General features: G+C 34.2%; 1 protein-coding gene across 8 annotated transcripts in view; it reads left to right on the forward strand.

Annotated features, from left to right (window-relative positions):
* The window catches only part of KCNMA1 (potassium calcium-activated channel subfamily M alpha 1), a gene marked incomplete at its 3' end in the record, with an annotated part of 468,462 nt that overhangs the window by 272,042 nt on the left and 182,534 nt on the right, over nt 1-13,886 (forward strand). For all 8 annotated transcript variants that reach the window (XM_080347450.1, XM_080347452.1, XM_080347453.1 and 5 more), the window contains one exon: nt 4-115. In XM_080347450.1, the coding sequence (XP_080203576.1) occupies nt 4-115 (112 nt within the window). The remainder of the gene's footprint in view (nt 1-3; nt 116-13,886) is intronic.

A 13,886-nucleotide genomic window follows, 5' to 3' on the forward strand; every position in this document is an offset into this window, starting at 1 on the left:
CAGTTCATAGCAGCCAATGACAAGCTATGGTTTTGGCTAGAAGTTAATTCAGTAGTAGATTTCTTCACAGTCCCTCCAGTGTTTGTGTCAGTATATTTAAACAGAAGTTGGCTCGGTAAGTAAAATAGTTTTTCCTTTAAATAGCTGTTATAAAAATACTTAAACTTTTCACATTTTGATGAAGAATTTCTTCACCTTATTGTATTGTGCAAGTAAAAGGATATTACCCAAATAGTTTTAGTAGTGAATTTGCCATTTCAGCGGACAGGTAGGTTATGTCACAAAAAGCACTTACTAAGTCCAGTTTGTTCTTGATTCATTAACATAATCTACTCTCAGTGGTGGTGAACTCCAGCTTGGAAGTACTGTGTAATGTGAGGCCATTTTTATAAAAAGACGGATCTGATGTAATCATATCAGCTTACAACCTGAACACATGATCCAGACCATTCATCCAGTGGACTGGACTGCCATGAATCATTGTCAACAATGAAGTCAACAAATTTTCTTCACATTTTGATCCAGTGTAGCTAAATTTAAAACTATTGAAACCACAGATTTGGAAGATTTGTTTAGACACTTTCTGGGCTTAACATTTGTGTAAGACTGCTAGGAATGCATTAGAAAAGGATATGCCACATACAAAAGGAAATACAAAATGAAGCAGAGCAGACAAAATAAGCTAAGTAAAATGAAAGTCAAAATTTGCCAGTTCTTATTCAAGGAAAACTTCCTAAAAAATGGCATACTTTGTGAATGCCATGCCTTTAGACAACATGTGAAACTTCACAATTTGACAATCCATTTCTCCAGAAATACAGGCACTCATTGTCCCTAAAACCTGAAGAGTGGTCATCTTAAACGTTTCACATGGAAAGGAAAACAAAAGAGAGCATCTTTTATAGTAGTATAATATTTTCAGCTTGATACAGAAGTGCAGAGATGCAAACATTATTAATTACTGTTGTATGAAAATAGATTAATAAATGTATAACCATGTTAGAGCTCATACTGTACACATCACTGGTTATTAGTATGCCAAAGAAGAAAGCAGCAAGAAAACCAGAAAATAACACTTCAGTTCCTCATATGGTTACTGTCTTCATTACATACTTTTGTTGTGTATGTATAATGAAGTAATGCTTTTTGGAGGGAAAATGTCATATGGTTCCATATTATTATAGGAAGTCACATAAAAGCAAATAAAGTATGTAAATAAAAACCAAAGATTATGCTTAAAATACAATTGCTGATTTCACTAGTTATAACTCAATCTCAGATTCTTTGCATCATGTGAATTAGTGGGATGCATTTTCACACTTCAGTGTGATGTATCAGAGTTTCCCAGAACTTTGAAATCATTGGAGATGATTAAAGAGCAAAAACTAGAATTACAGGATCCATAGAAAATGAATATGAAAATAGCAAAACTACAAAATTTGGGAAATGAGGCAAAGAGATAATTGAGATGAGTATCTTCTGTGAAAGTGACTGCATAATTGACTGACTCATGGTGACAGAGCAATCTAATCAACAGTACCAACAGGAATAATGCCCATGGAGCAGTTTCTGCTGGATAGTTTTTACAAGATTTATGTTATTTGGTAGACAGAGTTAAGCATTGCACTTATATTTATCCATAGGTTTGAAAGGATTTCCATCTCTCTTTATTACACCAATGTAACTTTCTATTGATTTCTTGCTTATAGTCCTACCTTACCTGTTTTCTCAAGGAATCCTCCTGAGACATTTATTCACTTGCTGAGGAACAGATTTTTTTTTTTTTTTTTAATTTAGAGATCTTAGGAGTGACGTATTTACAATGTTTGAGCTTTACACCTGCTTCCATGGTGTTTATTTCAAAGGGATTTTCACTTTAGCATATATCATCCTTACTGAAATAATTCACTAACTCATAAAAGTGAGTTACTGGTGTCCCTGACACAGCTGCAATTTAGATCAGCAAATTATTCTGAGATGCTGTGATGAAAAAGTTTTTAAGTAAATATACTGAAGTGTATTAATAAAGATTTTCTACTCCTTTATACCTTTTAAAAAGATGCCAAAATTTCCTCTGCCCATAAAAAACCTTGGGCATACCCGTAGGTAACGCTGTGGATGGACTGGGAATATGAGTGGAGGGGGAAGGATGAATGCAACAAATTATTTACAATTTCAGGTTACATGCCTCCTCTTCCTTTTATATAATTTTTGTAACTGAGAGAGAGATCGTTGTGCAGAGGGTGATTCAGAACATGTAAGTTCTGGTTTCTGCACCAAGTGTCCCTGTGGAAATACTAATTACAGGGAGGTGCCTTCTAGCAATGGAAGTAAATAGGGAGTGCTTAATGTTAGGGAATGCAGACATAATTTAACAGGTTTGGACTTCAGTGTATCCCAAGAATTCTTTGCGTGTTTTAAGAATTTGTTACTGATTAAGCAGAAGTCCTTTATAAGCCTTGAATTTTGAGATAGTTTAGAAGTCAAAATACAGTACATTGTCTGGAATGTATTGTGCATCAGGGTCCTTCCAGTTTATTTCACTATTGATTCACATCAATCAGCTGTGATGAGTTAATCTAAGCACTAGACAGAATGAAAATCACCGGAATTTGGCTACCTGAATTCACGATTTCACAAGAACTATCCTGGTTTAACTAACTGATGCTGAAGAAAGTACAAACATACAGTTTAAAGAGTATTTAAAAAACTCAGACCATACTAAATAAAAAATAAACTTTGCCTTTGGAACACTAAATGCTCATAGAAAGATGTTAAGTTTAGCAGAGGATGTGGTCTGAATGTATAATCTTTTAATGTACTCTACTGGAAAGGCAGTGATTTTTTTCCTTATGCTAGTTCAGAAATGCCACCATTCAGCTACTATATAACTCTTGGTATGTGAGGCCTTCCACTTCCCTTGCTACTCTTCTGTGTTCAGTTGTTCATAAAATGTATTTTTGTATCTCAAAATGCTGTATATGAATTAAATTTTCAAGCAGCATTCATAAAGGATATTGTTTCAAATCTAATCTTCTACCTAGGTTCCAGTATGCAAACAAAACTCAGTATACAAGGTGGATCAGTATATGCTATTATGATATTCTATCAAAAGTTTTCTAGGCATGGTAGGGTGTTCACTGTCTGATATACACCTGAAGTCACATCATCACTTTCAACCTGCAAAATATCAAATGTTTAGGTTTGATAAATTGTATAGAAGAGAATTTCCAGGGTATCGGTTTTGCTAGCATAGGATAGCATGAGAAAAAGAAGTACATGAAGAGAATACAGCTGGCACATGGAATGATCTACATATTATTGAAAGATTGGGGGAAAGTAGAGAAAGGGAAGAAAATTTTAATGAATCTATAATTCAGTGATATAGTTCGCTTTGATGTTATAAAAATTTGTTTTACTTTGACTTAAAACTGTACAGTTAAAAATATCAGCATGTTTTCTGATTTTCATTTGCATCTAGATCCTCTTGACATTTTTCCAGCGCTGTTTTGCAAACAGCAGCAATTTTGTCAATACTTAAACATAATCTAAAGCTATGCTTTATAAAATCATAAATATTTCTTGCACAACACTGTACAAGAAACTTTCTGATGATGACAGAAGGACAATTTTCCACTTCAAATGTTGGCTTCTGTGGAGTGGAGAGAATCTTCCCAAGGGAAGAATGATAACAGAAGGGGTGGAGTTTCTAACTCTTGAGATTTTACAGGTAATTTTGACAATTAATTTTAATCAAGTGATTTTAATGCATAGCTGAGTCTGGATACTGTCTTTATATCTAAGTCAAGGTAGGCCCTAAAGGTTGTTGAATGAAAACAAAACTTTGCAATGGGAAAAATAATGCCATGGTAAAACTCTGTGGTGTTTTTTAACACAAGGTCATAATGATCTGAATATCATAAATAAGTTTCAGATTCAGACCTTTATTTCCCCGGGTAGCTTCCAGTCTGCTAAGTTGGAGACCCCTGCAACAGATGAACAACTTTCAGTTGTATTCAGTAATGATTTACAAACACTACATGCACCACTTAAAACTGTTATTCTATCTTCTATGGTAGGAAAGGCAATTCAGATAACTGAAATGCCTTTTATTGTGTACTTGTATGCTTATGGAAAAGGAAATATTGATTTTATGAGCAGACTGTATTGGAATAAATTACCTTGATAGGATGGTATTGTTAGAGGAAGATTAAACATGTAAAATATGATCTTGGCTTCACATTTACAAGGACACGTGAATGAGGAACAATCAGCCTTAGAACTACAGTGATTTAAATAAAGCCCAATGTATGGATTTGATAGTGTCTCATATTATTGAATCACATACATTAAAGATAAAAAAGACCTATTAAACAATCCATTTTCTTTTCCGGACCATGTGCTTTCAGTTCTTCACCTATTCTACTATACAAAATTTCAAATTATTCAAACTCTTTGATTCCTAATAGATTCTATTGTCAGGAAGACTTCTTCATTGTCCTTCTTCCCTGGCGTCTCATTTAGTTTAGGCTGTTGCTGAAGCTGCACTATTTTTTCAGAAAAAAATTCAAGATTTACAGCAGGGAAGAGAAGACAGATCAGATAACATGGACAGATGCACAGCATAGTGAACAAATCTCTTTGTGTGGTGATTAGCATAGTTATGGAAATAGGGGATCCTTTTTTCCAGTCTTTGCTCAGATTCTGTCCAGGTTCTGTTACAGACATCTCAAGTAAATTTGGATGAGGTTTGTGGTCTCCGCCTTGAATTCCTGATCTGAGAAGACTGTTTCCAGCATGTCTGGTGGACATTCAGCTATTTTTTTGTGAGTCAGAGAATGGAATTGGTTTCTGTTTGTGCAAAGATAGAGGACTTCAGAGAAAAAAGTGTCTTATTAAGATGCTTGAACTGATGGTGTGAATGCCTCCTGGCCATCCAGTAAGCGTGCTTCAAGATGAAGCTTCAGTTACAAATCTGTCACATGAAAACAACATTTGATTCAATACCCTGCAGCCTTTTTTTGACATAACTTCTAGAGAACAGCTTAGCCTGAAACCATGTTTGAATCTGCAGAGCATTTGGAAAACATATACCTTTTAACGGAACTTAGAGTAGTACCTCAGTTAGTTACACTGTCACAAAGAAGTGCTCTGGTAACTAAACTGTAGGGATACCAGTGTGGGAGAGGAATTAGGAGCTGCAAAACTTTATAAACATTTACTATCTTTTTATGCATCCCCAGGTCTCAAAACTATTTCTTTCTTAGCACCTTGAAGTTGCCATGATTTGGTTCGCTAAGTATTGTGCATTTCTGCCATCTATCGGCTAAAACTTTGAATACACATCCAAATTCTACAATATTTCTTACAAAGCTAGTGTGTTTTATAGAGCTTTAAAGCATTTTGTCATTTTATAGTACTTACACTATAAGTTATTTTATATATAATGGAAGCTAAATTTTGTAAAATTTCCTAGGAGAAATGTATTTTATGTATATGTTCAAATACATTGCTTTTCTGTAAAGTAACATTTCTTCATATACTTCAAATGACTTCAAACAAGTATCAGAATAAATTTAATGAAAGTGGTTCTGAATACTCAGCCTGTTTGGTGATTCAGCAATTATATGTCATTGAATGGACTGCATCGCATATTTATTAGATTGAAGACAACAATTTTCTGATTTCTTCTGGCTACTGTGATCAGTTCAGTTTTCAGACAGCATGTACATTTTCACAAGGTACCAGTTAAAGTGAAACTTCACAACAGGCTTTTGATTTGTTACAATATTGATAGCAAAAGCTAACCTTGTCACAAATATGTACCAATTATTATGAATATTGTTGCATGCAAGTGCAATGCATTCACCTCTCTTCTCCACTGATGAGAAGTCAAACAAGATAGTTAAAAGACACTGGAGCAAAGAAGCAGCACAGGGACAATATTAGTCTCAAGTGTCACTAGTTCCTGTCATCTAGCTGACGTTCATATAAACTGTGTGCTTGCTTCCTTTCAACTCTGAATTGAAAGCAAACTGGATAATTTAAATTGTGTTCTCTTCCCAGTCTATCACTGCGGCCTATATTTAATACTGCTTAGAAAATTGACCCTAAATTAATTCCATTTTCTGGTGTCCTCTGATTGGGAGGGGCCATATATAGGGGCGTACCTTGATTTTTTCCTATGTGAATGAGTGGCAAGCTTAGCCCAAAACTAGTCATCCTCTCTGAATGTTGAGGAACTATTGCAAGTTAATATCATAGCTGATACCAGTTATGTTGCTGTAAATAAAAGTGCTTCCTAATTTAGCTACCTGGCTCGACTACTTAGACCTCTTGCATTTTTACTCCCAGAGGAAAAAAAACAAACCCTTGATTGAACAAGAATGCATCTTTAGTGGAAAGCTAGCTTGTTCTCTTCCTTATCAAGCATTATATCCTCTAGTATCATTGGTTAGCTTTATTAGCATGGATTTTACTTTTCCCCCAGAAAATTAATAAAAGTATTAAATAACTTAAGATCAAGAGCATATCTCTGAGAAGACTTTTAGGGAAGATATGCCAGATTCATTTCAAGACTTAATGGTTCTTGGTCCATTTAATGAGTGCTATGGCAATGCAAGCTGTAGCGGTGTTTATAGCTTTGTCACTCAAACATGAGAGTTAATGGATAAGCCAATGGGATATTTTTCTAAAATGTATACCCAAATATAATTCTTTATCTTGACCACTTATTTCCTTTGTAGTAGAAGTCTTTGTTTTGTCTGAGATTGATTGACAGTCTTATAGTTATTTCTTTTAAACACAGAAATAACATTACCTTTCTTAAATGTTTCTGGAACTTCTATATATTATATGTGCCAGACTTACTGAAAACTAACATTAAGTAATCCACAGAGTGGATACATTATAAAACTGTTGGACGCACATTACCCAGACATGATGACTTAAAAATGTCTGGCTTAATGAATGTGTTTGTTAGTATTCTACATAGTCACGTTAGGAAGGCAAGTATGCCATCATTACATGATTGGCTTTTCCTTAGCTATAAAATAAAATATATATCTGGAACACTTATGCCTTTTCTCAATTATTACTGAAATGTACACCATGCTGCTAGTCTAGAATGTTACAATTAAGATGTCTATTATTTGCAATGCAGCAAGTGTGTGCTCGGATATCATAGTTCATAAACACTTTCTTCTTTTTGAAATCTGATGTTTTTAAATACAAAATATGTATTAATATTTTGACTTCTGTGGTGTTTGGTGATTTATTTTTTTTAAGGAACAATAAATATAGTCAGTATTTTAATTTAAACAACCTAAATTTGAATTCTGTAATCACTTTTTCCTTGTCTGTCAAGAAGAATTAATATAGACAACTCTCCCTTCAATGAAATGCTCTTATGATTCATTTGTAGTCATAATATGTAGAACTTCCAAAGGTTTGCTAATTTTCTTTAGCATCTGTTTTTTGTTGGTTTTTTTTCAGATAGACATTTCTGTGGCGTAAACCAACCTTTTTCTTTCCACACGTAGTAGACAAAGTAACATAAGCAGCTAGACTGTATGTCATCTCATATACCCATGTCATCGGTGATTGAAGTTCTATTTCATATTTTTTTCTGAACATCAATTCATGAACATTCATGATCATGGTCTGCCAAATTTAATTATTCAGAAACACAGAATGTCACTTTGGTATAGATGGATTGTGAAATTCTAAGTACCTTATAATAACTGATTTTAACTTTTTCATTTATATTTCATTCAGTCATACTCCTTCTAGGATAATAATAGGATCGTAATATCAAGTATATGGGATTTATGCTGAAAAATTAATCACTGCAATTCCTTTTAATAGCCAAACATTTTGCTTTTTTTTTGGTAAGATGTTATGTAATTTTCTTCTCCCCGTATCTCTTGTCTAATCAAAATATGTTCTCAACATCTGCATATTATATGAAAAAAACACACTAAAGTTTTCTTTTTACTCTGCTTTTGATTATCAGTTTAATTACTGTATGACTTTTCTTGTGTCCTCTAATGATTTCAATAGTCTTTCAGACTCTGATTAAGTCCCTTCTGTTCAAATGAAGGCTAACCAAACCGTACAGTTTTGTCTATCATAAAGCATGGAATAGTGTTCTAAAAGAAGAAAACTCTTTCCCTCAAACTGCTTAGGGATCCCATAGTTCACTTAGGCTGTCTTTTGACATTTGTATTCCTTTGCACATGGGGCATTTAAAAATGCTACTTGTAGTGTCCAAAAAGATCACTGCATTATCATTAGTCAGATGTTTTCCTAATTTACCTCTGCTACCTACAGAATGTAACTAACCTGCACACTTTCATGACTGGTAATATGAGAGATAATTTTTGAAATTTAACTGACTGTTTCTTATCTTTAAAAGTCAGCTGAAAGACCAGTTAAAAATAAAATTTAATGTCTTGTCTCCAAGATAGTATGCTAACTTGTACAGTAACTTGTAGGTATTCATCTCTCTAGTCATTATTACGTTATTCATTTTTCTGTCGATATCTTCTTTCACTGATTTCTTGGTAACTTTAAAAAAAAATACATTAACATTGTTGCAGTGTGTGATCATCTCAGCTTTCAGTTTTCAATGCTTGTTATTCACACTATTTGGTATTTTATAAGTAATATAATTATTATCTGCATAATCCTTAAACCAGAAGACCTTATATCTAGAACGCGAGAGTTTATATTCTGGTAATTTTAACATAAGTTTTATGATTTCTCATTACTGTTTTTGAACTTCAATTCATTTTGTTAATTCTAAGCATTTAACTTCTGTAACAGAGCTTAAAGGTTCTTCTTATCTTTTAAGCTCTGGACTAAATGTACTGAGATGTCCATGTAGCTCTCATTTATTCAGCATCAGTTGTCTAGAGTGCTCTGTGGTGCATGAGGCTTGGTTTTTGTGGAATTAAGAAAAGATGCATTATGCAGTTTAATGAATTTTTAAAAAAATGTGTTCTGACCTTTTAGCAAGACTGAACTAGTCAAAGCAAATCCTCTTGAGACTGGAATTGATATAAACTGATGCAAAGATAGTTGGTATCTCACTAGAAAGATTAGAAGTTAGGAATTCCGTATAAGACTTCAGAAAGTTCTATAGTGGCTGTTCTTACTGAGTATCAGAGAGCTCTGAATGAACTTATGTACTCAACTGAGACTGAAGGTTTATATAAACCAGATCATTCATATCCTTTCTGTAATCTTTTGCCAATTCCTCCATTCAACTTCATATATATGAATCTAAGAAAAGCTGAGAGAGGATTTGATTCAGATTTTCACTCATAATAATTCCAAACTCAAAAGGGAAAACATCATTAATACATTTCTTTAGATGCACTGCTTGACTAGCACCTGATGGGGCAAAATGCCATTGGAATTAGGTAAAATAACTTCTTGTGCTTCTATTCTTCAAGTATCAATATGAGCAAAATTCTGACCTTCCTGCTTACGTGACATTTCGGAAGTAACAGTTGGATGAATAATAGTTTGTAACAAAGCTACATTCCTCCCCAGTCTGTTCCTTGATCCACTATTCAATTTGCACAATTTCAGTAATTTGCCGTACAAAGTAAGGTGACATGTGAAAAAGGAAAATTTGGGAGATATATATATATATATATGTGTTCTTTCAGCTGAACTATTTGAGGCTTTTTGTGAGGTTTTGGACTCAAAATATTTATACTATCTGGCAGAGTTTCATACAATATTAACTTAAGTCAAGAAAGCAGTATCTTTCATAGTTTGCCACTTTTTACCACTTGTTTCACATTGATTTTTTGAATGCCTAAGGTTCTCTAATACTTCTGTATTTATAGTGTCCATGCTTACAGGATGCAGGGCTTATTCTTGATTCACTGCTGCCTCCCATACATTTAGCATTCATCGACCTTGTTGTCACCTTTAGCACTGTTTAGTATCATACCATATCAGATTTGTAGAATCATAGGATGTCCTGAGTTGGAAGAGATGCACAATAAAATAAAACCAGAAACAGAGCAGAGAAAATCCGGTCCATAAATGGCAGGACATTTCTCTGCATCACAGAAGTGTCTCTGAAGCTATTGACTCCTTTGTAACTACTTGCACTGCAGTGGTGTACTTGATGGATTGCCAGAAAGTCTTTGCCAATAAAACTAGTGATGCTCAGAGGGCAGTGTTCGCTTGCTCTTTATAAGTGCATATTTTTCAATCTTTCTGCTACTTTTTCTAGTTTCTTCTGCTTGGAGAACACTGTAATATGGAACAGTGTTAAATTACTAAAATTTGGAGTGCACTTTTTTCATTCAGGCATTTAGTTTTTAATTATTATTGAAATCAGTAAATTGTGTTCGCCCATTTTATATAGGCATATGTTAGTTATGAAACATTTTGATCCAAATCTCTCTACTGATCTTACTTCTTAAATAATAAATATATATTAAAGGGATATGAAGCCAAAGAGTTTGAATTTTCTTGGTACTTTAGGTTCTGACTATCTAAGCTTATCTTGTCTTAAAAATTGCATAGGCATTTGCCAGAAGTAGACTTTCTTATGAAATCTCTGTAGTTGCTACTTCAGGTCAAAAGCTGAAATATTGGAAAAGCAGCCTATTTGACTTTATCAGCTCTTTTGTTTGTTGCTAGAAAAAATATAGCAGATGGCAGATAAACATCAAAAATAGAATAATGCATCTTTAAAAATAGTATTCTGTCATGGTTGGGACGGACAAATGACATAGACCAAGTTCTTCCAGGATGAAAGTAGTAGATGCCATTTATTGCCACAAGTGCATTTTTATACAGTTTTACCAATTCATGTGTCTTCACTATTTGTTACAAGTTACAGCAGTAACATCTCATTGGCTATTTTTGCTATCATCAGTGTTACTCTTTTACTCGCTTCTCTCTCATGGGTACATCCTTAACATCTCCGGATACTCCTTTACTCCAACCTTTCTCACTGATAGGCCTTAATATCTTCAAGACTAATTTCTGTTCCCATGCCCTCTGTCAGGGAATCCAAGGACTCACCGTAGTCCTCCACAGTATTCAAACATCAAAAAAATGCTTTTCTATGTAACTAAAACTCCCAGTATATAAAACTTTTTTTTCCCCTAAGACCATTTTCTTGTTTCAGTTTATACAGGGAAATCATTTTGCCTTCTTTTTTAAATCAGATCCTATAAAGTAAGGCAGATGGAAGTGTGCTGTACAGGGGGGCAGGTCTAGTACACAGCATTTTGTTGAGCAACATCCTGTAAGGAGAGCTGTTTATATTAAAAATAATAATATTGTAGCATCATTCTGGGGGTTTACCTGAAAAGAATCAATTATTTAGTATCTTAACTGTCAAGTTCGGTTTCAAGAAGTTTTGCATTTAAGCTGAGATATCTGCATAATCAAAAGTAAAATGTAGTCCTTCATAATCAAAGATGACTGAGATTAAAATTAGTTTACTGCATTATGAGATTTCCGAGGTTCTCAAAACTCACCATTGGTTATTTCTCCATTATCACCTAGTTATTCTGCTGCTCAGTATAAATTATCTGTCAGCTTTATTGTCTTCCAAATGGCTGGTTATGTTTTCCTTTTATCAATCCCTTACTCCGTGGAACATTTTCCTTCAGAACTGTGGGAGGTTTTGTGTACAGGTGTGCTCATGCTGTGCTACAAAGATACACTGGTTCCTTTCCAATTACTGTGCATCCAGCAGTTAATGCCAATCTCATTCATCCACACTGCAGCCCCTTGGTCATTCAGTGTCATGTACCTGAAAATGTAGAATAATTTCAGCTGATGCTCGACTTAGGGGATGCAGATGCATACCTCCATAGTCAAGAAGAAAGGTCTTTTATTGCTATAAGCTAGCTGTAATGTTAGGGATCAAGTACAGCATTGGCACTGTGTGCTGATGTTGGAGTGGATACTATTTTTACATTGTATCAGTTTGCTTGCTTTTACTTAATTCTGATCTAGGATGCTTTTCTGTGAGTTAAGTGAGTCAGTGAAGTTCAATAATGTAATTCTTCTTCAACCTTGTGACAGAAGAAGAAAAAATTGCAGTGGGATAAACGTAAAATCCTATTACAATTTGAATGCCTTTCGCAGCCTTTGTGGGCTTTTTTGTTGCTATTGCTGTTGTGTTTGTGGTGGTTCTGTTGGTGGTGTTTTGTTGTTTTGGGTTTTTTGTTTGTTTGCTGTTTTGTTTTTGTGGGTTTTTTTGTTTGTTTGTTGTGGTTTGTTTTGTTTTGTTTGTTTTTTTTTTTTTTTTTTGTAATAATTCAACCTTTGTGACCCTTTCCTATTCAACATCCAGCTTCCATAGCTACTACTATAACACTAAGTCCTGTAGGGCGTCTTGCCAGTGTTCTGTTATGTAAAGGCTACTGGAAGTAATAGCTATAATATAATATTATTTAGAAGTTCACTTCTTAATTATGTCCTTAAGTGATTATGTATGTAATGAAAAAGAAAGATAATTGTTGTTATTTTTCTGTATTCAAATTTACATTGTATGTATATAACCTATATATAATTTTTATATAATTAAATTATTTAAAATTCAGATACTTATTAAAGCATAGTTAATGAAGTATTTAGTAATGGTGACATATGTGGTTAGGACTACTAACTCTTAAGAAAAAGTTGGTTTTATATTGGTTAGTGTTCAGGTGATATATATCATGATGGTGTGGCAAGTCGGTGAACAACTGTCTCTCTACATATCAAATATTGTAAGTATAAATTCAAATAAGATGGTATAATTTATAAAGAAAACAGTGTGATCTCAGCTTTTATTTTCTGTTAAATTTCATACTAACACTGAATTTTGATTCTTCTGCATTGCTTCATTTTCCTTTCTATTGTAGGCAAAGTATAGGTATCAGCACTGTAAAAGCAGAGACATCTAGAAAACAAAACCAAACAAAAATAGATTCATCTGGATTCTCTCATGCTCACTGTTAGCTTGGAATTCATTAAAGGAAAATGATACACAATGGCATGCAAAGTGGATCGCATAAGAAATATATTGCATTCAGGAGAAAATAGCAAATGGTACATAGATCTAATGGAATGGCATCTTCTAGGAAAGCATCACAGAATAGCAAAATAATTGGGGTTGGAAAGGGCCTCTGGAGATCATCTATCTAGTCCAATCCACCTGCTAAAGCAGGTTCACCCAGAGCAGATTGCACAGGGATGTGTCCAGGCGGGTTTTGAATGTCTCCGGAGAAGGAGACTCCACAACCTCTCTGGGTAGCCTGTTCCAGTGCTCTGTCACCCTCAAAGTAAAGAAGTTTCTCCTTGTATTCAGATGGAAGCTCCTTTATTTCAATCTATGCCTTTTGCCCCTTGTCCTATAGTTGGGCACCATGAGTACCTACTTTTCTAAGCACTGGTTCTAATCTAGTCTGGTAGTGCACAGAAATTCTCCTTATCTTTTCTTAGTGATTTGGTAACATTGACCTATTAGTTCCATTTTTGTGCACTTAAAACTCCCTGAGAATTTGCTTCTCAGTAGGCTGATCACAGACAGACTTCCTGTCCAATATGAAATTGAAGAGAAGAGTTTTAAATGCTGTTTCCTTTACTGGATTTGTTCTTGATTCAGCCTTTGTGCTGAATTGACACTTGCAGTTCTATGTATTTAAACATGATGCGATACTGAATAGGTGAAGACTAATTTTTAGTGCTGGCATGGGGTGAAATAAGGGATATTTATAATTGGTATATGGACCTACCTGACAACTACATTCCCAAAAAGTAGTGAAAACACCGTAATCTTTGATTTGTCTGAAATTGCATGCCTTAATTCTTAATCTGACAGCTGTTTTGTTGTTATTACAATATAGATTTAAACT

This window comes from Nesoenas mayeri (assembly GCF_963082525.1).
Source record: "Nesoenas mayeri genome assembly, chromosome: 7".
Taxonomy (NCBI): domain Eukaryota; kingdom Metazoa; phylum Chordata; class Aves; order Columbiformes; family Columbidae; genus Nesoenas; species Nesoenas mayeri.